Here is a 25,805-nt window from a genome sequence, read left to right as displayed (position 1 = left end):
TCTGTAATCACAAAAGCTTCTGAATTATTATCTGCCATAGTTGCTTTACGCCCACCAGTTGTTTTGTCCTGGTTATAAAATTGCCTGAATAAATTGTCCTTAACTTCCAAGGAATACGAATTTTGTTTTTAAAAAGAAAATCATTTCATTTTGTGCATGGGTGGATGAAAAAGAATAACATTCAGTCATAAAATGGTATTCACTGAAGGACTATGATACAAGAGATCATGTCAATGTCATTCTGCTGAAGTATTGATTTGTATTGGAGGATGGCAGATTAAATACTTCTTGGAGCCCTTTTTGCTCAAAGTCCAGGAAAGAGAGTGTGTCTGCGGGATAACTGCAATCACTCAGTGCTGGAAGTGGCCGCCGCTGGGTTCGCTCTCTCGCTATCTTGTGCACTGTCTCAGAATGCTCACAAACTCCCTCGGTCCCTGACTGCTTGTGGTGACAACTACACCTGAGCTCTGGCGGCTTTCTACCCCCCACCTCACTTCCTTTCCTCCCATTTTCTCTTTCTCTCTCCCCCCTTGTCTGCCTGTCCTCTTTCAATTCATACTGATTTTCTCTTTCTCTCTCTCTCTCTCTCTAGTCTTCCTCCCCTCCCCACCTTCTGACTAACCAATAGATGCCCGGTCAGTAATGGAGGATTTCCTATCAAACATGTAGGCGAGCGTTCCCTCCTCCGGTGGAGACTTCTTTTATGTTGAAGGAGGGGGGGAAAAAAGGGCAAAACAAAAGAGAGAGGTGGAAGTGGATAGGAATAATTGGAGAGGAAACAATTCGGCCTAAGTACTGAGTGTGAAGCCAAAATGTCGACCAGAACGCCATTGCCTACAGTGAATGAGCGCGACACAGAAAATGTAAGTGAGACAATGTTTCATTTTTTATTCTCGCTACTTTTATGTGAAGGCTTTAGTCGGGAACGCGGGGTTTAAAAGGCGTTCGCTGAAAGAACGAGTGTGTTTCTTGTTAAGGAGGGCTGTGTGAGTGCTCGGGGAGATGGTTACAGCATTTTTTTAATTGTAAAAAAAATCTCTTGGAAAGCAGCAGAGACATTGACTCGCCTGCTTCATCGATCACACAGGCCTCCCTCTCTCTCACTGTATAATCTGGAAGGATTCTTTTCTGAAGACAAATTATTTCCTTCGGCCTTAATTTCAAAATTCTGCCTTTGGTTTGCTGCTTTTTGCCCCCCTCCTCCTCCTCCATATCCTTCAGCTCGGAAATATCCATTTAAGGCTGTCTTTGCCTGGAGGGAACAGCTCAATGACAAGGAGTTGTTTACTGGACCACAAAAGAACACCGTCCCTATTGAGTGTCGCTCAATGCAGACTTTTCGACTGGCGCAGTATTTTTCAGTTTGATCAATTATTGTGGGAGTTTTTCTCCCCTTCCCTTGGATTGTCAACACATAAAACCATCATCTGCCTTATTATACGTGTTTCCTTCACAATTCTTTCACTCCCCGTATATCTGGAAGAGGAAAATGTGTTGATGCAAGGCATATGAAAACTGACGTCTCATTGGCAGGGTTAAAGGTCAGCCACACCATCCGGCAACCTACATCAAAATCAAGATATTGCTAGTGCAAATTTTTTTTCTATGACTTGACTGATTATTTAGTTGCAGTCTATATTTTACCCCCTTCCTGGCCTGAGCCTTCTCAATGCTGATGCTTTTCCTGTCAACTGCCCCCTCTTTTTATTCAGAGGAACATTGACAGGTACTACTGGGGGTATTGTAAGGAATTTTAGTTTTGCACGTGTTAATTTGAGAAGGAATCTGGTTTTATATTTTGAAGTTTTCAGTCAGGGTGCTTTGATGTGGGTAACCAATAAGGCTGAAGACAGTCAAGTAGAGACAGCACACTTATTTGCCTTCTGTCTTGTCCAAGAATTCTTATGGAAAGTATTTAAAGCTTTAAATATTGTAAATTTTATGTTGTTGTATGTGACTAAAATGTAGAGTCTGATGTCAATTATTGTGAAATAATCCATATAAATTGTACATGACCACTTCTGCAGCACACGTCTCTTGATGGATATGGTGACTCACAAATCCAGCCTTCCAAGTCGAGTAGCAGGCAAAACTTACCACGATGCAGGAATTCAGTGGCATCTACGACTGAAGAGCAACCCCACATTGGAAATTATAGGCTGCTGAAGACTATAGGCAAAGGAAACTTTGCAAAAGTGAAATTAGCACGACATGTTTTGACTGGGAGAGAAGTGAGTTTTATTGTTTTCTTCATATTAAAAGCAATTTTATCAACCACTGCTGTATTGGTACTGTTATCGAAATGTTATTTACTCATTTTTGTTTTTAAATATGTTTTAAATGTTCTATTCTTTTTACATTCCTATTTAATTCTGATTTTATTTCCGCATGGACTATTGTTTCTATGCACCTTCCACTATCCTGGAAGGCTGACCTACTCATGGCTGGTTCACACATTCTGTTTTGTGCTGGCTGTCGCAGAACAAAACAGGCATATAGACTACAGGTATAGTATGCAGGACAGTGCAGCAACTATTCCAATATTTTGCTCTTTCTCTCTCGTGTACCTAAGACTGGCTGGATGTAGCTGTTTTTTGCTTTGATTCTGTGATGCCATCAGAACCAAGTTTTCACTTTACATCCTGTTGTAACTCTTAATTATGTTAGTTGAATTGTAACCCAAGGTTGTGTGTGTTGTATCATCAGTATTCTCTTTATTTCTCTCAGTTAGATTTTGTCAATAGCAATTTCGTTGAAAACTGAGCCATTTCATTACTGCACAGAAGTTTTATGATTTCTCTTGAAAATTTTACACCTGATATTTCAAGAGGCATTATTAGTTTTATTTAAGACTCTGTACCTAAATAGATTTCAGGTCTTGCACCCACTCAGGCTCCTATGTGTACAAAATGCATACTTTAGTAAGACATTGGCAGGAACAAGAAGGGAGCAGATTTGGATGTCAAGCAATCTTGGGTCTCATACCTATGAACATCTGGTTATAAAATTGTGCATTTGAAATAAAATATTTCCGTATTGAAAATATTTTTATAAATAATCTGATTCCTCTTTACATCATTTTCAGGTTGCTGTAAAAATAATTGACAAAACACAGCTGAATCCTACCAGTCTACAAAAGGTAAAGTTTTATCTCCAATTACAAACTCATTTTGCAGCTTTATAATTGAAACAATGAAGAAAATGCAAGTTAGCTTGTTTTCTGTTTGCATGCACAGAAATATTACTGTTTAGTGAAAAAAGGATTTGTGCTTTTGTGAGCTTGGCATTCATGTGTAAACCAAGCAGCGTAGGCCTGAAGCAGTAATACTGTATAAATCTTGTGTTTCAAGGCAAGAAGAGTAGCTGGCTGGGTGCCGAGAATATTCTCATTTGTTTTTCATCTCCCATCATATTTAGTGTTTTTAGCAAGAGTAGTATTGGCTATTAACCTTTTGACTGTGAGTCAGTACTACTTTAGATGATTGTGAAGATGCTATTTATTGTCGGCCTTTAGCTGTTGTAAACACAAAATATATTTGTGAATGTGATCGCTATAAAATTTAAGCCAGAAGACAAAATCACAAGTCATTAATGATTTCAGTCACTGAATATTATACCAAATTCTTTCCTGTCCTTTGTTGTGAGGCAAATGCTAAGTTCATAACAAAAGCACATTTTTATTTCAGAATGCTCTGAAAACTAACTAGAAAATTCAGTGATCAGAAAGAAAACAGTTGTTGTTTTTAAGTTGAAAAACAATTCGGTTTCAAAAATTATAGAAACACTTTTCCTTATTTCTTTTTGTGTCTATGTTGAGGATTGCTGAATCGTTGAGTTTGGTTGTGGTTGTGCAAAAGGGAATAATATATGGAAGGTAGACATTAATGCTTTTGTAAAAATTGAAATTGTAGCCAACATTGCTTATGCTGAGCTTCAAAAGGTGAGGAAAATATGAAGGTGTCTTTGGTAAATCATTTTGTGAAAGGATCAGAGCAACATTTTCACCATTACATCATTAAAAACTAACAAGATTTATGTTAACACAATAGATATGTGACCTATCTGTCAATAAAAGATAGTTTAAAGTACTTTATTATGGATAATTATTTAGAATTAAATGAAGCATAAACGATTTCAGTAATATGTCAGTGATGCAATCTATAACCAAATAGAGATGTGAAGACCAAATCTCCCATTACCCAATTCATTACTATTTTGATTCATTTAAAGAGAGTCAGTTTTCAAATTATTGCAGCTAGCATGAGGGCAAACCCTTTCTCGTTTCAATTTTTCATAGTTCAGAAGAGTGGGAAGAGATTGATGTGGAGTATAAACACAGCCAGAAACCAGATGGGCAAAGTGGCTTGTTTTTGTGTCTTGGAATGAAGCTATTTGAAACAAAATTGCATCATGTTTTCAGGGGTCTGATATGTATTGTAAGAATGAAACTTAAAATGATTGAAACCGTGAGATGTACTCTGCACAGTTTTCTTTTTGCTGATCTGTGAAATCTGCCATTGTGGTCTTGCAAAGACTTCTTGTGTAGCCTGACAGGAAGAGGAAGGGGGAAGAAGGGACAAAAATACTCAGCCACATCATGTTAAAGGGTGGGTGAGTGAAGCTTCAGAGGCTTACAATATCATAACAGAAAGATTTCAGTTTACTTTTTTGGACTTAACCAGTTATTTTGTGTATAAGTGTTGCTGTACCAAATACTTAAACCAGTATATGAGAACATTTTGTAATATAATATCTGTGAATCCCTTTTTGGTCAATGAATTTATTTATACAGAGTCATTTTATAATTCTCAACAAAATCATATGTGATGTTGTCTATTTTCCTCTCTCTCCATTTGGATTATGATTTAGTTGAGGAATCTAAATTTCCTCTTTGAATTTTTTTTGTACTTTTAAATATGGCATACATGTTTCCTAAAAGTAGCATTTTACTTTTTATTGCTATTTATATCTTTCTTTCGTGTCAAATGTTAAAGTCATAAATCGTGCAATGCATGGTTCACTGATTTTTTTTTCTTTTCAAATTTTTCATTTTACAAGATAATTTACAATAAACTTGCAGGCCTGCAGTTGTAAAATATGAACAGCTTGCAGTTGTTCTTTTATCACTGAGAGTATGACTGATCATTTCACAGTCCAATGAAAGAATAATTCATGTTTGAATTATTATTGGTCCTCGTACAGAAGAATGATTGATTATGTAACAGCTGTCAGCAACAAATTGGATATTTCACAACTATTGAGAGACACATGTTCATAAAATGGGCAGAATATTCCACTGGTGAGCTTGAGTCAAGGCACATTGTTTTTTGTTTTCAAAAAGAACAAATTCTAATGAATGTAACTCAAACTGTATAAGTGAAGGACACAAAATTGATACTTACATATTAAGTTAAAGTAGCCAAGTTATGCTTGTTCCTCCATATCAGCACGCATTAACCTCAAAGATTTTTTTACAAGATGATGGAAACCTTTCCTTGGGTGGGGTGGAAATAACTTTTTTTTTAGTGAAAGAACTATGAGGGTTGGGCCATAAAGCCAAAAACCACTGTGGAACACTCTATATTTCTAGCGCTTTTTTTTCCCAAAGAGGGTGTAATATTATAAAATGAATTAATAGTTTTTGTTATTGTTTTAATGACCTAAAAAGGAAATTTTATAATTTTGAGTTTGAGGAGTTTTTCCACAGAATTCCCTCACCCCTCCAAGTATGTAGGATCCAGTCACTGTCAATGAATACCGTTTTATGACCTGAAGATTATCATGACTGCTAAGATTCACCTATTCTCTTGAATTAAAAATTACATTTAACTAAATGAAGAAGCTGTCCTCCTCCTAAAACTATATTGCACCTTTACTGTATAAAAAAGGATGCATTAAAAGAATCTTTAAGCTAGTGAATTGCTTGGACACCTTCAGAATTATGCTCTGATATGGCCTAAACATAATATTTTGTGTTTATTGCTTTTTTTTGTATCTTATTTTTACTTCTAATGCTAAATTGTTAACCGATTTCCCAGTCACATTTGGGTAAAATCTTATTAGTGATCTTGTGATCTTCTTTTAAAAAAAGCAAACTGAGTGTTCAGGAGGAAAAAAAACTTGCTTTTTTTTTGCTGATAGGCATAGTGGTAAATATTGTACATCCAGTTGGTGACTCTTGGGTGACTGTGTGATTAAGCAAGCAACAATACTTTAGAATGTAGCAACATTTCAGATCTGCAAAATACAACAAGTAAACTTGTAGTGAAACAAGTACAAGTGCAAGTTGACTTATTTACTTCTCTGTGCTTTCAGTGAGGGAAGACTATTGATAGTTGTTGTGGTTCTGTTCGCTGAGCTGGGAATTTGTGTTGCAAACGTTTCGTCCCCTGTCTAGGTGACATCTTCAGTGCTTGGGAGCCTCCTGTGAAGCACTTCTGTGATGTTTCCTCCGGCATTTATAGTGGCTTGTCTCTGCCGCTTCCGGTTGTCAGTTCCAGCTGTCCGCTGCAGTGGCCGGTATATTGGGTCCAGGTCGATGTGTTTGTTGATAGAATCTGTGGATGAGTGCCATGCCTCTAGGAATTCCCTGGCTGATCTCTGTTTGGCTTGCCCTATAATAGTTGTGTTGTCCCAGTCAAATTCATGTTGCTTGCCATCTGAGTGTGTGGCTACTAAGGATAGCTGGTCATGTCGTTTCGTGGCTAGTTGGTGTTCATGGATACGGATCGTTAACTGTCTTCCTGTTTGTCCTATGTAGTGTTTTGTGCAGTCCTGGCATGGGATTTTGTATACTACATTGGTTTTGCTCATGCTGGGTATCGGGTCCTTCATTCTGGTGAGTTGTTGTCTGAGAGTAGCTGTTGGTTTGTGTGCTGTTATGAGTCCTAGTGGTCGCAGTAGTCTGGCTGTCAGTTCAGAAATGCTCCTGATGTGTGGTAGTGTGGCTAGTCCTTTGGGTTGTGGCAAGTCCTCGTTCCGTTGTCTTTCCCTTAGGCATCTGTTGATGAAATTGCGCGGGTATCCGTTTTCAGCGAATACATTGTATAGGTGTTCTTCTTCCTCAGTTTGCAGTTCTGGTATACTGCAGTGTGCTGTGGCCCTTTTGAATAGTGTCTTGATGCAACTTCGATTGTGTGTGTTGGGGTGGTTGCTTTTATAGTTCAGGATTTGGTCTGTGTGTGTGGCTTTCCTGTATACCTTTGTGCTGAATTCTCTGTTCGGTGTTCTCTGTACCATCACGTCTAGGAATGGGAGTTGGTTGTCCTTTTCTTCCTCTCTCGTGAATCAGATTCCTGTGAGTTTGGCGTTGATGATCCGGTGTGTGTTCTCTATTTCTAAACCAATGTAATGTACAAAATCCCATGCAAGGACTGCACAAAACACTACACAGGACAAACAGGAAGACAGCTAACGATCCACATCCATGAACACCAACTAGCCACGAAACGACGCGACCAGCTATCTTTAGTAGCCACACACACAGATGACAAGCAACATGAATTCAACTGGGACAACACTACTATTATAGGTCAAGCCAAACAGAACAGCCAGGGAATTCCTAGAGGCATGGCACTCATCCACAGATTCTATCAATAAACACATCGACCTGGACCCAATATACCGGCCACTGCAGCGGACAGCTGGAACTGACAACCGGAAGCGGCAGAGACAAGCCACTATAAATGCCGGAGGAAACATCACAGAAGCACTTCACAGGAGGCTCCCAAGCACTGAGGATGTCACCTAGACAGGGGACGAAACGTTTGCAACACAAATTCCCAGCTCGGCAAACAGAACCACAACAACGAGCACCCGAGCTACAAATCTTCTCTCAAACTTTGACTATTGATAGTAGCAAGAACTTTTTTGTTAAGTAGGCTTTTGATTATGTTCAAAAGTTTGGAATAAAAAATGTAATGAACTTGGTTTTTTTTAGAAATCTTTGTCCCACTGTTTGAAAACTTGCTTATGTCTTGTGATTTTTCTTCTAGTTAACAGAGCGAGTTAGGCTTGTGAAAACAACTGTTATTTAGCTGGTCACTAAACATTCAGTCATCCAATTGAGGGAATATTTAAAGTGTATTTTGAGACCAGTCATAGTTTAATTGCCATTAAATGAGGGATGTTTTCAGGTTTGCAGGTGTTTGTAAATTCACAGTCCCAGATTAGGAAAATAAACATTGTTAGTAATTCTTTTCTGACATTTTCCATTGAGCAAGCTTGTGAATAATAATTTTTTTCAAACTGTTCTTGCGTGTAATTCTCAACTGTAAAAGTCCTATTTTAATAATAGTAACAGCACATCTGTATTTCTGTTGCCAAATTTATTCAATGTAAGTGTGGTTAACTTGTTCGGGGGGGGATGAAACCTATTTTGTCCAATATACTGCAACATTCATTTTACAGCACATAAGCAAGAAAAAATGATTTTTTCTGGTTATTTATAAAACTCAAAATGTGAATCCATTTTCATATCTTGAAGGCAATATTGCTGTATGACTATTGAGATATAGGTTGTCTTAAGCATTCGGTCAGTCACAATACAATACATATCATGGTGAAATCCATCCACTAGCCAATACCTTAAAGACATACAGAATGCATTTTTAATGAGTTTACTTGGATTGGTGAATCAAATAAATAATCACGCCTTTGTACAGCAGTGTTGAATTTGAGGATAGTTGCAAACACTCAACCATGTAGCAGCAAGATGTTTTCTGCTGAACTGTTTATTCACTTTAGTAGTCATTAAGTTCCAGCTTTGGTTAAAGTTGGGATATGGGACCACTGACGACCAGTTCTTGATTTCTAATTATTCTTACCCAGTCAGTCTGTTTATGTGATCTGTAACGTAGCTGTCTTTTTTTATCTTTGTGTTTACTTGGAATTTCACCAGACACATTGGCACACGATGTCCTGTTTTGTATCTCCTATTTCCCCTCCCCTGTTGGCTATGGCTAATTGTTGAAGGGGAGTAGACAAATAATATTATTATCTGCGTGAATCTATTGTGGTCCATTAAATTGTACAGGATATCCAATATTTCACCTGAGTTAACAAGTAGAAGTAGGCAAAAGTGAGGACTGCAGATGTTGGAAACCAGAGTTTAGATCAGAGTGGTGCTGGAAAAGCTCAGCAGATCAGGCAGCAACCGAGGAACAGGAAAATCGAAGTTTCGGGCAAAAGCCCTTCATCAGGAATGCTTTCGCCCAAAATGTTGATTTTCCTGGTCCTCAGATGCTGCCTGACCTGCTGTGCTTTTCCAGCACCACGCTGATCTTAACAAGTAGAAGTGCTGCACTGTTTTAGGAAGACTTTTTTTCTGACATTTCTGCATTGTTTGCTGAACTTGTTAGTGAGTTGTGCTACTAGCCATGTAAAAACACAGCCTTTTAAAAATAATTTTATTTTCACTTTTTTGCTTTTTAAATTTCATAACCTGTGAGTACTTCATCTTTCTGACCAGTAGAGAATGGTTATGCCCACTCAAATGCATTCAGCTCTGCTCTGTGTCACGACTTAATGTCAAAAACATATTTATTTCAAATTCCTACTCCACGTCAGTTGGCTAATGTATTAAATGCACCATCCTGTCAGTCATTCCACCTGCAGCTTCAGTACCTCTTCACATGAGATTACTAAAGTTTGATGCTTTAATTTAAACACTGGTCTTTTGGCATTAGTGTGACAAGTTTGCTTTTGTTGCTGAGTTGCAACTTTGCCATTACCTTACACAACTTTTAAATTGAGGAGCCAGGGAGACAACTGACATGTTGGTCTCTCTTCAGTGCTGCTGTATATCAATGCCTATGATGCTTTATTTGCTTTTCCTCTTCTTGTCGTTGCAAAGCCCAGCTCTCTCCAGTGGGGCTTCTATCTGCAATACCTTGATATCTCATCAATTACTTGGAGGGCAGCAATTAAGTGGACTGCAGTGGCCTTCAATCAGAAACCAGAAACTGCATTTGCTGAAATGCAGTTGCAAGTTAAGTCCGTTCCATGCATCAGTGACGCACCTGACGAGATGCTTTCTGAGTCCAATTACAGTCTTTCGTCAGTTCTTCTACATCGCCTGCATTTGTTTTTTCAGTTCAGCTTTTTCAATGTTAGTGTTTTTTTGTTAATGATAGGGTTGGCACTAAAAGAAGGCCTAATGATTATAGAGATACTTGGGAGTTGCTGTATTCCAATCCAGCCAAAAAAACAATTGGCAAAAATGAATGGAAGACAAATGGGAGCTGTAGGGGAGAGGGAGGAAGTGAAAAGAAGATTGTAGTGAACAAGACAGGTTTAAAATGAAGTAAATGTTGCGAAAGACAGTAAGTAGATGTTCCTGAGGATGCTTTCAACGTTGGTTTTCCATCCAATTGAATGGTTTCATTTGAGCTTGCTAGATTTGATGTACCGTAATCAACCAATTTGCTGTGATAGAACATCGAACAGTACAGCACAGGAACAGGACCTTTGGCTCATTACGTGTTAGGCCAACCATGATTCCATTCTAAACTAATCCCCTCTGCTTGCAGGTGGTTCATATTCCTCTGTTCCCTGCTTGTTCATATGCTTATGCCACCTCTCTGGTAGTGCATTCCAGGCATCTTCCACCCTCTGAGTTATAAAAAAAAGCCATACGCATCTCCTTTCAACTTGCTCCCCTCACCCTAAACCAGTGCTTCCTAGTATTTAAAATTTAATGTAAGGCTCACCGACCTATAATTTCCTGGATTATCCCTGTTGCCCTTCTTAAAGGAATAATACTGACTGTTCTTCAGTCTTCTGGGATCTTGCCTGTGGCCAAAAAAAAAATACAGAGATTCTGTCAAGGTCTCAACAATCTCCCATGCCTCCCTGAGTATCCTGGAATAGATCCCAACTGGCCCTGGGGACCTACTTACCTTAAGGTTTTTCAGGATATCCAATGTCACCTGCGTAATATTGATGTGCCTTAGAATATCAACATACCCCTCCCAAATCATAGCATCGTCTATGTCCTTCTGTTTGGTGATCATCAATGTAAAGTACTCATTATGAACCTCACCCACTTCTTCTGGCTCCTTACATAAATTCTGCCTCCTTTGTCCATGAGTGGAACTACTGTTTACCTACCTCCCCTTTTGCTCCAATATATGTATAAAATGCCTTTGAAATCTCCTTTATCCTTCTTGCCAAGGATTTTTCATAGCTCCTTTTAGCCTTGTATAAATTCTTTGTATAATTCCTGGTATAAATTCTTTCCTGCTTCCTTTACATTCCTCAAAGACCTTGTCTGATTTCAGTTTCCTAAACATTACAAAAGCTTTCTTTTTTCTTTTGGACTAAACTTTCAATATCTCTTGTCATCCAAGGTTTACAAATCTTGCAATCCTTATCTTTCATCACCGCAGGGTCATACTGGTTTGAACTCTGATCAGCTGGCCTTTAAAAGACTCCCACATGTCAGATGTGGATCTACCTTCAAACAGCCACCTCCAATCTAATTTCTCCAGTTACTTTCTGTGGTGTGCTTACTTATCTGTTCCTCTATGCTGGCTATTGGGAAGCTGATTGTGTAACCCCATCATAGTAATTGCACCTTTCTCATTCCTAAGTTCTACACACATCACCTCGCTGGATGAGCTCTGCAGGATGTCCTCTCTTAGTGCAGCTGTGACATGCTCCTTAATCAATAATACAACTTCCCCACCCTCGTACACCCCTTTTATAGCTCACCTGGAATAGCTAAACCCTGGAATATTGGGCTGCCAGACCTGTCCTCTTCTCAACCAAGTTTCTGTAATGGTTACAACATCATAGCTCCATTCAGGTTCTAAGCTCATCTTTCTTTTCTGTTATATATGTTGCATTAAAGTAAATATGCTTCAGACTGCCACGTTCATTAACCTGGTCCTGCCTAATCTTCGTAATAGACTGACTTGACTTAACCTCTACCTTCTTCTCAATCACTCTGCTCTGGTTCCCACCCACCAGCAACACAAATTTAAACCCTCCCGAGTGGTACAGCAAACCTCCCTGCAAGGATATTGGTGCCCCTTCAGTTTAGATGCAGCCCATCCTTCTTGCACAGATCGCTCCTGCACTGGAAGAGACCCCAGAGATCAGGTATCTTAAACTCTTCTTCCTACACCAGTTCTTTGTCACATTTCAACTGTATTATCCTCCTACTTTTGGCCTTACTCGCACGTGGCACAGGAAGTAATCCCAAGATTACAATACGTGAGGCCCTGCTTTTTAAGTTTTTGCCAAACTCCTTAAATTGCCTTTGCAAGAGCTTGTCTCTCTTCCTCCCTGTGACATCTTTACCAACATGGATCACAACCTTTAGCTGCTCACTCTCTGCCTTTAAGAATACCCTGTGCCTGCTCAGAGACATCCTTGACCCTAGCACTATGGAGGCAACACAGCATTGTGGAATCTCGTTTGTGGCCACAGAAATGCCTCTCCGTGGTCATGACTACTGAGCCCCCTATCATGACAGCTCGCCTACACTTTGATCCTCCCTGCTGTACAACAATGCCGGGCAGGGTACCACTGCTCTGGCTGCTGCTTTCCCCTGAGAAGCGATTCCTCCACAAATAGTATCCAAAACGGTATATCTGTCTGAGAGGGGAATAGCTTCAGGATACTTCTGCACTGCCTACCTGCCCTTCCTGGAGGTTACCCATCTACCTGGCTGAACCTTTGGTGTGACCACATCCCTGAAACTTCTATCTCTAAAACATTCTGCCTCCTTTATGCTCCTCAGTGAGTTCACCTGCCACTCCAACCAGCCCAGTCTGAGGGGAATTGCAGGTGGACACACTTCCTGCAGACATAGTTGTCAGGAATATTTGACTTTTTCCCTGATTTCCCTCATCTCACAGGAGGAGCATAACCTCCATGAACTGCCATTACTCGAGCAATATTTGATTAAAAGAGAAGGAAAGACCTGTAGCTCAATGCTGTCTGCCCTCCTCAGCAAAGCCCACACTTTGATCTCGCAACTGATCTCAAAATGGCTGCACCTACGAGAACTTACCTCCCTTTAATAGGCTACCCGTAGGAAAGATAACTTATCCCAGAATCCCCCTCTTGTCACTTCTCACTGCTCTCTCTATTGGATGCTCTTCTTTTGAGCACTGGGTCCTCCTTGAAGCCCTTCTCAGTTGTCGTCAGCAAGCTGACTTCTCCCAGAATCTTCCTTAGTCACTTCTCACAACCGCCTTCCAATGAAAGTGATCTTGAACATTTCAGGATTCCCCTCCAACTCCTATATTTGATCATGTGGACTTTGTATGCTGAGTATGGGTTTTCAGGCTCTCTGGTGTGTGAAGATGACTACAGCAAGACTTGTTTCACAATTTTAAGCAACAGCCTATTTATTTATCCTTGCTCTTCTGTGAAACAGTGTTTCAATAATTGTAATGTTTGTAACTCCCTCTTTGTTCTATTGGTAAGTGCAACCACATGTGGAAGTGAGGTTCAGGTTTGATTGTTAGTCTTTGCTTGGTTAGTTAGGAAGGAGAAAAATTAGCCAGTTATCCTTTTTTGTTAAAAAGTGAATTTTCATGATGAAGGAATATTATCTGAGGACAAAGTTTGATGTTGATTACGTTACATTTCCCTGTGTTGAATACATTGCTGTTAAGGATCATAAGCAGGGAACAATTGGGTGATGTGCTGGACTGCGATTAACCTTGCACTGTCAAGAACAAGAACGAACGATGATCCAGCTATTGCATTAGAGGAAGGGAGAAAAATTATCTGCAAGGACACTGATCCATAACCCAAAACGCAGTTGCTTGCTCAAGGAGTTGCCATGTTGTATATCCTGTCTCAGCTGTGGTACCTGATGTGATAGGTTTTCCGTTGGCTGTCCATTTAGGTTGATAAAATATAGAATTATTTTAAAAAGTAGAATAGATAAATTGCTGCTGTGATCACAAGCTGTATTGTTGCCCTTAAATAACCTAAGTGCAGTAATTGTGAATTAGAATGTTAATCTATAATTTTAGGAGGATTTAGATAGTTTGCCACATTTTATAGCTGTTAAACAGGTATTTCAATTGAATACTGATTTAGATTTGATTCTATATTGAATTCTTTTAGTACTTGCATTTGTAAGGTGAGGTCATGATATTTGGCCTGGTTACGTGTAATTATTAAAATGGAATAGCAATTTCTATTTGAGGTCGAGAGCACACTGGGACAATGCTGATAAGATATGGACTATCAATTTTCAACTTCTGACATCAGATTTTAATACGAGACTTTTATCAACTAAACTAATTTGAGGAGAAAACAAGGAAGAAGCATGGATGTAAAAGCACTGCAGTGACCCCCGGTCAGAGATTAAAACCAGTTCTCGAAACCAATGTAGCATGAACAAAATTGTCTCAACTGAAATAATTATTTATCTAAAGATATTGAAACTGATCAATTAAATCAGGCATCAACAAATTCTCAATCTCCTGTTTTAATTTACACTTGTCCAAAATGTGCAAATTCTCGTATATGATAGGGTTGCCTGCAATTGTTTAGATTGGTGCCAGACTTGGAAAATACACTAATGAACCAAGTTTGAGTAACTGTTTGGCAGGGCAGCGCACAGAGAAAGAAAATATGTAGGTAACAGCAAGGGCTGGAACTCAGACTCTCACTTGTGCACTCTCTCACATTCATGTTCTCTTTTACATAGTCACTCTTAAACTAGCACAAATAATGAAGCAAAGAGGAGCAACAGTCATTCACCAAGAACTCCAGGATTCTGCAAATTTAATATTGTTGAGGATACAAGACTGTAACTAAACAGCTGTGGTTTCTTTTCCAACTATAACAATTTCAAAGCTTAACTGCTTCTTAAACTGCATGTATATCAGTTTTTTTCATATGGGTTTACTGTCACATTTTATTAGTTATCTTAGGGTTAGAAATTTTGCTCATTACTCTTTCTTCACTCAAAACCTTTTATAATTCATTCCTTAATTTTGACTTGCACTGAGTTTATTTTATTTGCTGTGTGATATTGCTATCCGCTAAGGAAATTAAAATCTTTGTTCAGCTGACCATCTTCAAGCCTCCTTATCTCCAAATTTGCAGATGACACCGAGCTAGGTGGAGCGATGAATTGTGAGGAGGATGCGGAGTTGCTTCAGTGTTATTTGAATAAGTTGAGCGAGTGGGCATGTGTGGCAGATGAAGTACAATGTGGATAAATGTGAGGTAATTTACTTTGGTAGCAAGAACAAGAAGGCAGGTTACTATTTAAATGGTGATAGATCGGGGAAAGGGGAGGTACAAGGACTTGGGTGGCTTTGTACACCAATCACTGAAAGTAAGCATGTAGCTCCAGTGTGTATTGAAGAAGGCGAACAGTATGTTGGCCTTTGCCGTGACAGTATAGGAGCAGGATGTCTTTCTGCAGTTGGACAGGTTACTGGTGAGACCACCTCTGGAGTTTTGAGTCAGTTTCTGGCCTCCTTTCAAATGAGGAAAATTGTTCTGGCTATTGTGAAAATGCAGTGAAGAGTAATTTTTGTGAAGGTAGGACTGACGTGTGAAATCATTTAGGATAATATTCATTGAAGCTTTGAAGAATGAGTGAGCATCTCAGAGAAACCTATTAAATTCTAACAGGACTAGGCAGTGTAAATGCTGGAAAGATGTTTCCTCTGTCTGGGGAGTCCAGAACGAGGGGTCACAATTTAAAGATCAAGGGTAGGTCATTTAGGACTGAAATGAGAAGTCTCTTCACATAGAGTGGTGAGCCTGTGGAATTCTCTGCCATAGAGAGCAGTTGAGGCCACAACATTAAATGTTTTCAAGAAGGTGTTAGGTATAGTTATTACAGCTAAAAGAATCAAAGAATCAAAGGATAAGGAAAGAAGATGGGAACAGGTTACCAAGTTGATAGATCATCCATGATTGCATTGAATGATAGAGCAGGCTTGGAGGGCTGAACACTTAGCCCCTGCTCCTGCTTTCTATGTTTCTATACTTGTGAGCTTTGATGAAGAGGTAAAGCAATGATCAGGTGAAGAGTCACCCTACCTTCCCCTTCACTTGGTCATTACTTTACCATGACTATCAGTATCATTTAGAAGATTTCTCTTAGTATCTACTGGTCTTTTGCTTCAGATTGAAAAAGACAAGCAAGTTTAAAAAAAATTGTTATTAATTCAATAAAATATCTCTCTGAATGGAATTATTTTTATTAGAATTGGGATATTAAAATAGCTGAAAATGTGTTGCTGGAAAAGCGCAGCAGGTCAGGCAGCATCCAAGGAGCAGGAGAATCGACGTTTCGGGCATAAGCCCTTCTTCAGGAATGCAGCATTTTTTCGGGCTTGTTCGGGCTCACACCCGAGACCTCGATTCTCCTGCTCCTTGGATGCTGCCTGACCTGCTGTGCTTTTCCAGCAACACATTTTCAGCTCTGATCTCCAGCATCTGCAGTCGTCACTTTCTCCCATATTAAAATGGCTACCAAATTTTAGTGCCTCATGAATCTCAGTTCAGATCTGAAGAAATAATTGTGAACGCAGTTTGAAGCAGGGAGAAAATTGCAGTGAACTTACTGCCCTTATATTACCAGCGGTTGTCTTCAGTAGAAATTTACTTTGTAAAATAAATTGTTCACAGGATGTGTGTGTTGCTCACTTTGCTGAGGTGGTGGTGAGTTGCCTCTTCCTGCAGTCCATATGGTACCCCTAATTCAGTTAGAGAGGGAGTTCCAGGATTTTGACCCGGTGACAGTGAAGAAACAGTATTTTATAATATTGTGTGTTATGTATAGTAATGCACCCTTGCAAACATTTCCCTCCCTGCTAAACCAAAGTTTAAAGCTATAAAATGTTCAGTGGTATCTCTGGTTGTTGTTCAGCAAACTTGCAAGGCTTAAACTTAGATTGGATATTGAAATTTACTTAGAATGGCAGTGAAATTGGACAAGTCATGTTCCCTCTAAACAGATAAATTTGGTAATTAGTAGTTTTGGTGTTTTTTGTAAAGAAAATTCAGCCTAATGATTGCAATTGCAAAAAACGAATATGCTACCTTTTTCGGTGTTTGTTTGAATAGAAAAGTATTGAGGCTTCTCCAACTTGTCATTGTCCTGAGGATTTGACTAAAACTGCTGCATGAATTCTTTATTATGCTTACTGTCGCGATGATCCAACTTTAAATTAGCTTGAATGAAGGAAGGGCAATCACACTAACTCAATCCCTCCCAAGCATTCTGATTTATTTTAAGAGGAAACCAAAAATGGGAATGGAAGTGGAAATTCTGGGTAATCCAAGATGGAGGATGAGGAAAAAAAATGTTGTGGCCGTAAGAGCTGTACCTTTTAGGTGTTGAAGGTGATTTCCTCAAATTCCAGGAACAGCAATTACAGTTCTATAAGTTGTTGCATTGTTTTGGAACTTTGGGGAAAAAAGATCAAAGCATTGGAACTTTTAAAAGGAGGAAGACAGACAAAAGGCAGCAAGATATGGTCGATGAGCGAGAGACAATAAAAAATCCACACAGCTAAGTGACACAGCAGTGAGTCTGCACAGTTACTGCCTTTGCTGGGTTACTGCACCAGAGTGCGTCTACGAATAATTAACAAACAGCGAAATTCACACCTGACCTTGGAGGAATTGGTGTGGGTGAGCTCACAGCACGGGAACAGATGAGTGCATAGTTTTTAATGTGTAACCTTGCTGTAAGTCTACAGTAGGGAGTAGATTGGGTTCTTTCTTGATTATATGTTTTGTTGAGATCTCTCTGTTGATTAACTTAATACTTACAGTTTATATTTTTAAAATTTATGCACTTTTTTTTTAGAGCAAAATGATGGTGCTGGATGACCAGAGAAATTGAGGGTTTGGTTAAGAAAAAGAAGCAAACATATGTTGAGTATAGACATGATGGATCAAGTGAATCCTTAGAGGATAAAGGCAGTCAGAGTATATTTAGGAGGGAAATCAGGAGGGCAAAAAGAGGACATGAGATAGCTTTGGCAAATAGAGTTAAGGAGAATCCAAAGGGATGTTACAAATATATTAAGGGCAAAAGGTTAACTAGGGAGCGAATAGAGCCCTTCAAATATCAGCAGTGCAGCTTTTGCGTGGAGCCGCAGGAGGTTGGGGAGATAGTAAAAGAGTATTTTGCATCAGTATTTGCTGTGGAGAAGAACATGGAAGATATAGAATATGGGGAAATAGATGGTGACATCTTGAAAAATGTCCATATTGCAGAGGGGGTGGTGTTGGATGTCTTTAAACATATAAAATTGGATAAATCCCCAGGACCTGATCAGGTGTACCCTCGAACACTGTGAGAAGCTAGGGAAGTGATTGCTGGGCCAATGGCTGAGATATTTGTATCATCAATAGTCACACGGGAGGTGCTGGAAGACTGGAGGTGGTTAATGTGATGCCACTATTGAAGAAAAGTCGTAAGGTGAAAGCCAAGGAACTATAGACCGGTGAGCCTGATATCGGTATTGGGCAAGTTATTGGAGGGAATCCTGAGGGACAAGATTTACATGTATTTGGAAAGGCAAGGACTGATTAGGGATAATCAGCATGTCTTTGTGCATGTGAAATCATGTCTCACGAATTTGATTGAGTTATTTTGAAGAAGTAACAAAGAGGATTGATGAGGGCAGAACAATGGATGTGATGTATGTGGACTTCAGCAAGGTGTTCAACAAAGTTCCCCACGAGAGAGTGAGCAAGGTTAGGTCTCACGGAATACAGGGAGAACTAGCCATTTTGATATAGAACTGGCTCAAAGGTAGAAGACAGAGGGTGGTGGTGGAGGATTGCTTTTCAGACTGGAGGCCTGTGACCAGTGGTGTGCCACAAGGATTGGTGCTGGGTCCACCACTTTTTGTCATTTATATAAATTATTTGGATGTGAACATAGGAGGTATAGTTAGTAAGTTTGCAGATGACACCAAAATTGGAGGTGTAGTGGACAACGAAGAAGGTTACCTCAAATTACAATGAGCAGATGGGCTAATGAGCTGAGGAATAGCAGATGGAGTTTAATTTAGATAAATGCGAGGTGCTGTGTTTTGGGAAAGCAAATCTTAGCAGGACTTATAGACTTCATGGCCAGGTCCTGGGGAGTGTTGCTGAACAAAGACCTTGGAGTGCAGGTTCATAGTTTCTTGAAAGTGGAGTCACAGTAGATAGGGTAGTGAAGAAGGCGTTAGGTGTTGCTTTCCTTCATTGATCAGAGTATTGCGAACAGGAGTTGGGAGGTCATGTTGCAGCTGTACAGGACATTGGTTAGGCCACTTTTGGAATATTGCATGCAGCTCTGGGTTCAGAAAAGATTTACAAGGATGTTGCCAATTTTGATGGATTTGATCTATAGGGAGAGGTTGAATAGGCTGGGGCTATTTTCCCTGGAGCGTCGGAAGCTGAGGGGTAACCTTATAGAGGTTTATAAAATCATGGGGGGCATGGGTAGGATAAATAGACAAGGTCTTTTCTCTGGGATGAGGGAGTCCAGAACTAGATGGCATAGGTTTAGGATGAGAGGGGAAAGATATAAAAGGTACCTAAGGGGCAGCTTTTTCACACAGAGGGTGGTGTGTGTTTAGAATGAGCTGCCAGAGGAAGTGGTGGGGGCTAGTACAATTACAGCAATTAAAAGCTATCTGGATGGCTATATGAATAGTAAGGGTTTAGAGGGACATAGGCCAGGTGCTGGCAAAAGGGACTAGATTGGGTTGGGATATCTGGTCGGCATGGACGAGTTGGACTTAAGGGTCTGTTTCTGTGCTATGCATCTCTCTGACTCTTTCTTGTATTATACATTTAATGCAAAAAGAGCAAAGGTGGCCATGTCGCTGCCACATTAGTGTTTCTCATTTTGCATAATGGATAATGATCCTAATCAGTCCTGGAGGTCAATCCCAAAGAGAATGCCTGACGTCCCTATTCAAAATACAATGTGGAGTGGGGAAGCTACTAGATCTAATATTGACAAGTGTGTGCTGGTGAGTGTGTTCATCTAATGTCACTGGCTCTGACATACAATTAACTGAGGTTTCTGCTGTTTAATTCCTCCAGCAAAAAGTGGTGATGTGGAGATGCTGGTGGTGGACTGGGATGTCCAAAGTTAAAAATCACACAACACCAGTTTATAGTCCAACAGGCTTATTTGGAAGCACTAGCTTTTGGAGCGCTACCTCTTCACCACCCAATGAAGAGGCAGCATCTTGAAAGCTAGTGCTTTCAAATAAAACTGTTGGACAATAACCTGGAGCAGAGAGTATGGCATAGTTCAAAGAAATATAGTTTTAGGATCAATTCACATTTGCCTCTTATTTGAAATTCCAAAATACACATGCAAAATGAGAAATCAAGTTCATCTCAGATTTGCATCTGTCAGCTCAATGAAATCTTGAGTTGGGAAGCTAAATGCAAGCATCCGAGCTGCTGTGGAGATTTGCTGGCTTTTTTCTGGTGGTGTTCCTAACAATCTGATCTGGTCAGAAAACAATGGTTATTAGTTGCCAACTTTGAAGTAGGTCTCACTGTAGATTCACTTTAAGATGGTGTTGTGTTGTGTTAGAAGAACTGTATGAAGTTTTTTTTAATTATGGTTTTGCTTTGGTGATTACTGACTGCCAATGCCAGTTTTGTATTGCTGGTAGATGTATGTGAATGATGGCCAGTATGATTTTCTCTAAATCTGTTTCCATCTCATTCAACACCATCTCTGTAATAGCTTACTCATACAGGGAAAATATCGTGGACAGGGAAAGGGTGTCACAATGAGCTCTTCTTCTCTTACTCAGTTTAAATCCAAGTACGACTCAGTGATTGTAATGAACAGTTTATTTTAGACAGTTTCAATAGGTGGGCGTGGACTCTCACAATATAAACTGCTTCAGAATTTGGCCCTAATTTGATGGTCTTGCTCTGCAAACTGTTTGAATTTTCTTCTTGAGTCAGATTTGAACTTCCTGTCTTCTGAGAGTACTCTACAATCTGAGCCATGGTAGATACTTGCAAGCTGCATGATTGGATATTGGAAAATGCCCAACTCCAGTATTGTGGAATTGAGGCATGTGTTTTGGATCAAGTAAAAGAAGGCTTTTTTTTTGTCTGAATGTGTAAATCAAGCCTGGGAGAGATTGTGATGCCTAAAATGAATTGTTTTTCATTCCCTAATATCTTAAAACGTGCTGAAGATGAATGCCAGTTTCTTAATGAAACCCTGTGTGGTGTTTTAAGATATCTGGGTATTGCAAATATACCGTGTGGTTAGGTAGAAGGGAAACCACTAAGATTTAATGGAGGAGGGAAGCTGTATTTCTCTTTGTATAGCAAAGTACAACTACAACAAAGGCTCTGATAGTAAATACAAAGTTAAAAATCACACAACTCCAGGTTGTAGTCCAACAGGTTTAATTGGAAGCATACTAGCTTTCGGAGTGCCGCTCCTTCATCAGGTGACAATCACCTGATGAAGGAGCAGCGCTCCAAAAGCTAGTGTGCTTCCAATTAAACTTGTTGGACTATAACTTGGTGTTGTGTGATTTTTAACTTTGTACACCCTATCCAACACCGGTATCTCCAAATCAAAGTAAATAAAAATTGTTAAGCATGCCTGTAATAGCAGGTTGGTTATTGCCATTCAGTTTAGTTGATATGCTAACAGTTTAACAATCCATACTCTATTATCTTTTAATCATGAGTTATAAGGAATGGCTTGTAGCTAAAATAGATGTACTTAAATCTTTCACTGTATAGCTACTAGGTGAAGAAAAGATAAAGTCACCATAATCTCTGAAGGCCTAAGGGTTGCTCTTTGTAGTGATAGAGAGAGAGAGACGACTGACAGTGAGTTTAACACGAGGGTCACTGTGCCTCTTGAATGGGTGAATTTGAGAACATATGACTTTCAGGGTGAGTCCAGCCAGTACAGGACTTGAATTGGCATTCTGCATCGCAAGCCAGTCATCCAGCCAACTGAGCTAACAGTCTCCCCTTGACAATTGTTAATTATCGAAGAACAATTGTTCTTAAGCTTACAGAAGTTGAGGTTGTATTTACAGCTTTCAGAAAAGTTTGGTTAAATTTCACCCTTTTTTTTTGTTTTTAACCTTTGACAGTTTTGCTACTACTGTTATTTATCAGCTTCCAAAAATGTTTAGTTTATTTTTAATGCAGTAGTTTCTTTTTCAGTTTTTTCATTCTTTTGCAATACTTCATTCTTGCTGTGCAGTACTGCATTTGATCAGGAATTAAATTACTTGTTTAATCACTGAGAAAAGTGTGGTTTAATTAAGGAAAGTACAGATTTGTTAAAACGAGTTGATTTAACTGAGTTTTTTTGATGAGGGAAGTGTGGTTGATTTGGTATGCATCTACTTTGAAGAGGCGTTTGATTAAATGTCATGCAGCAACCATGTTTGCAGAGTTGAAAGTCATTGAATAAAAGGTAAGTGGCAGCATGGATATAATCTGTCAAGAGAAATAAGAGTCAGTGTTTTGAGTCTGATGACCCTTGCTGACATCTGAGGAAGGGTCACCAGACCCGAAAGATTGACTGATTTCCCTGCACAGATGCTGCCAGACCTGCTGAGCTTTCCCAGCAACATCTGTTTTTGTTTCTGATTTACAGCATCCACAGTTCTTTAGTTTTTATTTAGCACGTATATATTGTTAGCTGGATGACAGGAGACAGAGTAGTGGTGAATGTTTGCTTGATTTTCAGACTGGAGGGTGACATAGAGTGGGGTTAATTCGGAGCTGGTGCTAAACTTGCTACTTTTCTCGGTCTCCATTTATCACCTCCTCTTAAATGTGATGCATAATTTCAAAATTTGAGGATGCTACTGAATATGCAAATAGTGAGCTGTAAGAAGGATAGTCATAGACTTCAAGAAGAGATAGCTTAGTGGAACAGACACATGGTAGATGAAGTTTAATGCCGAGTAATGTGAAGCGATGCCTCTTTATTGGAAACATGAGGAAAGCTAATTGTAAAGGGGGTACCAGAGCAGCAAGACCTTGAACTTATGGATATGAAGGTAGCCTAGCAGTTTATCTACTACTTCCTCTGACAGTTCGTACAAGTACCACCCTGTATGTGAAAAATTTGCCCCTCACGTCCCTTCAAATCTTTCCCCTCTCACCTTACAACTATGTTTTCTAGTTTTGAATACCCCTACCCTAGGGAAAACACCACCTTACTAATGCCCCTCATAATTTTATAAATCTGTATAAGGTCACCCCTCAACATCCTATGCTCCATTGAAAAAAGTCCCAGCCTATCCAGCATCTCCTTTATAACTCAAACCATCTAGTCCTGATAACATCCTTGTAAATCTTTTCTGCACCCTTACCAATTTAATAATATCCTTCCTATAGTAGAGCAATCAAAACAGTGCTCCAAATTGGCCTCATCAATGTCCTGTACAACCACAACATGACATCCAGGTGTGATGCTCCCTCGGAATACACCAGTTCAGTTTTAGATTAGATTACTTACAGTGTGGAAACAGGCCCTTCGGCCCAACAAGTCCACACTGACCCTCCAAAGATCAACCCACCCAGACCCATTCCCCTACATTTACCCCTTCACCTAACACTACGGGCAATTTAGCATAGCCAATTCACCCAACCTGCACATCTTTGGACTGTGGGATAAAACCAGAGCACCCGGAGGAAACCCACACAGCCATGGGGAGAATATGCAAACTCCACACAGACAGTTGCCCGAGGCAGGAATTGAACCTGGGTCCCTGGTGCTGTGAGGCAGCAGTGCTAACCACTGTGCCGCCCCATGCCTTGTAACTGGTAACATTTTATTAACCTCTGTTATACTGCTTGTTGTGAATATCCAATTCCTATTTCATATTTTTTTAGAATGTAACTTTTAGTTTTTAAACAACTGATTGTGAATGCACACCAAACAAACTTGGAGTAAATTAATAGTTACAAGCTAATCTGTGCTCATTTTACAAGATTAGAGGTAGAGACTTGATTGCAATGAACAAGATCATTTTCTTTGCTTCTATTGGAGTCAGAAGATCTGCTCTTGCTTCAGGAAAAGATTTAAATAATGTGTATAGGTCCTCAGTAAACTCAGCTTGTAAATCAAGGGAGTTCCTGAATAGGAATCAGCAAGTTTGAAGAGAGGGCAATTTGTATCCATGAGAGGTAAAAATTGTTCCCATTGATTACCGAATTAAAGTTATATTAAAGGTATAAAAAAGATATTTTGTTTATTTTTCTATTTGGAACATCCTGGGAATGCCATGCTGTCATGGAGATGGCATGTGGAGGTTGGAGGGCTCCTATTATTATATGTATGTATTTGTTCACAAAAGTGCACAGCCACAAGCAGTCAGCATATAATGCACAGGGAAATCCAGGCCAGCAACTGTACTGGGAAGTGTTTGAAGCTGGGGAAGTGTTTGAGGGCTCTTAGGAATCATGGGTGTTCCTAATGTTTAAATCCCTTCTGCCCATGCTTGAATTGAAAAATCCACAATCGTAAAGTCTTTGAAGAAGAAGAACTATCGTTAAAAATCGTACAAAACCAGGTTATAGTCCAAAAGGTTTAATTGGAAGCACTAGCTTTCAGAAGCACTAGCATCAGGTGCCTGATGAAGGAGCAGTGCTCCGAAGTAGTGCTTCCAATTAAACCTGTTGGACTATAACCTGGTGTTGTGTGATTTTTAACTTTGTCCACCACAGTCCAACACCGGCATCTCCAAATCATAAGGACTATCGTGATATTTCACACCTTATAGATTAATTGAAACACTGAAGAGAAACCAAACTGACATCTGCATAGCTGTGTCATAACTTTGAGTTTGACCCAGCAAAAATGAATGAGCCTTCAAGATTCTTGTAATGTGAGAGGAAACATTTCCGGAGAGGTGGTAGATCTGAGGTCATAGTATATGTTGTTACAAACTACAGCATTCCATTTATAATGCTTGCTTTGTTTTAATTTTTATCTAGTGTATTTGTTTTTATTTAAAGACTTTAAATCTTGTGGCATAGTTCTTTTCATTAATCATTGGGTGTTGGATTTGTCTATAAACTTTAACAGTCCTTAACAAGATTGCAACATACTGGCTAGAAATTCCCACTGACACCACTTACTGTAGTCATTGTTCTAAAAGTAAATACAGCCGGAGCCTTGTTTATAAACCCCAAGCCTATGCTTGGTTTAGATTTATTTTCTGAAATCAAAATTTAAAATTGGTTGCAGTTGTAGTCTTTGTCTTCTTTCATTTTTTTTAAATCTCGTATCGGGATATAGATACCCAGAGCAGGACAAAAAGGGACAAAGTATACAAACATAGAAAGACAGCAGTAAATATGGTCAAAAGGGGGAGAAAATGGTAAAAAGACAAGTGTCTCTTTACTTTCATTCAAGAATTTTAAAATAAATGAATTACTAGCATTATTTTTCAGGTCAACGGGTATGACCTTCCAGTCATTATGGAGATCAATCTGGGTACTAAATATTCAGTAATATGTGACTTTTTGAAGGAAAGGGTGGTGGGCTAGCATTGTTGGTATGGGCTGGAATAAGTAAGGGTGGAAGGAAGCAATTAAAAGGGAAACAAGACGTTGGGAGGAATAGTTTAAAAGCTCCCTATGCAGTGCGACAGAGAATAAAAAAGGAGATAATGAGGGCTTGTAACAAAGGCAGAACATTAATCATGGATGACTTTAATCTTCATGGAGGTTGGGATAGTCAGATTTGCAGAAGAAGCCATGAGTACTGAGACTGTTTCCCAGAAGTACATAGAATCCCTACAGTATTGAAGCAGGCAGTTGGGCCCATTGGGTCC

The 25,805-nt window shown here is 39.4% G+C and overlaps 1 protein-coding gene across 3 annotated transcripts in view; it reads left to right on the top strand.

Moving 5' to 3' along the window:
- The first annotated feature begins 356 nt into the window (after window positions 1-356).
- Window positions 357-25,805, top strand: part of mark1 (MAP/microtubule affinity-regulating kinase 1) — a 205,555-nt gene continuing 180,106 nt past the window's right edge. Inside the window, exons 1-3 of one of the 3 annotated variants that reach the window (XM_072580752.1) lie at window positions 357-863; window positions 2,028-2,231; window positions 3,086-3,139. In XM_072580752.1, the coding sequence (XP_072436853.1) occupies window positions 813-863; window positions 2,028-2,231; window positions 3,086-3,139 (309 nt within the window). In that variant the 5' untranslated portion in view covers window positions 357-812. The remainder of the gene's footprint in view (window positions 864-2,027; window positions 2,232-3,085; window positions 3,140-25,805) is intronic. The other 2 variants (XM_072580749.1, XM_072580750.1) reach the window with 2 other exon arrangements.

Source organism: Chiloscyllium punctatum, chromosome 11 (genome assembly GCF_047496795.1).
Source record: "Chiloscyllium punctatum isolate Juve2018m chromosome 11, sChiPun1.3, whole genome shotgun sequence".
In the NCBI taxonomy this organism is placed as follows: Eukaryota; Metazoa; Chordata; class Chondrichthyes; order Orectolobiformes; family Hemiscylliidae; genus Chiloscyllium; species Chiloscyllium punctatum.
The sequence above is the reverse complement of the archived record's forward strand: the minus strand, read 5'-3'. Positions and strand labels throughout refer to the sequence as shown.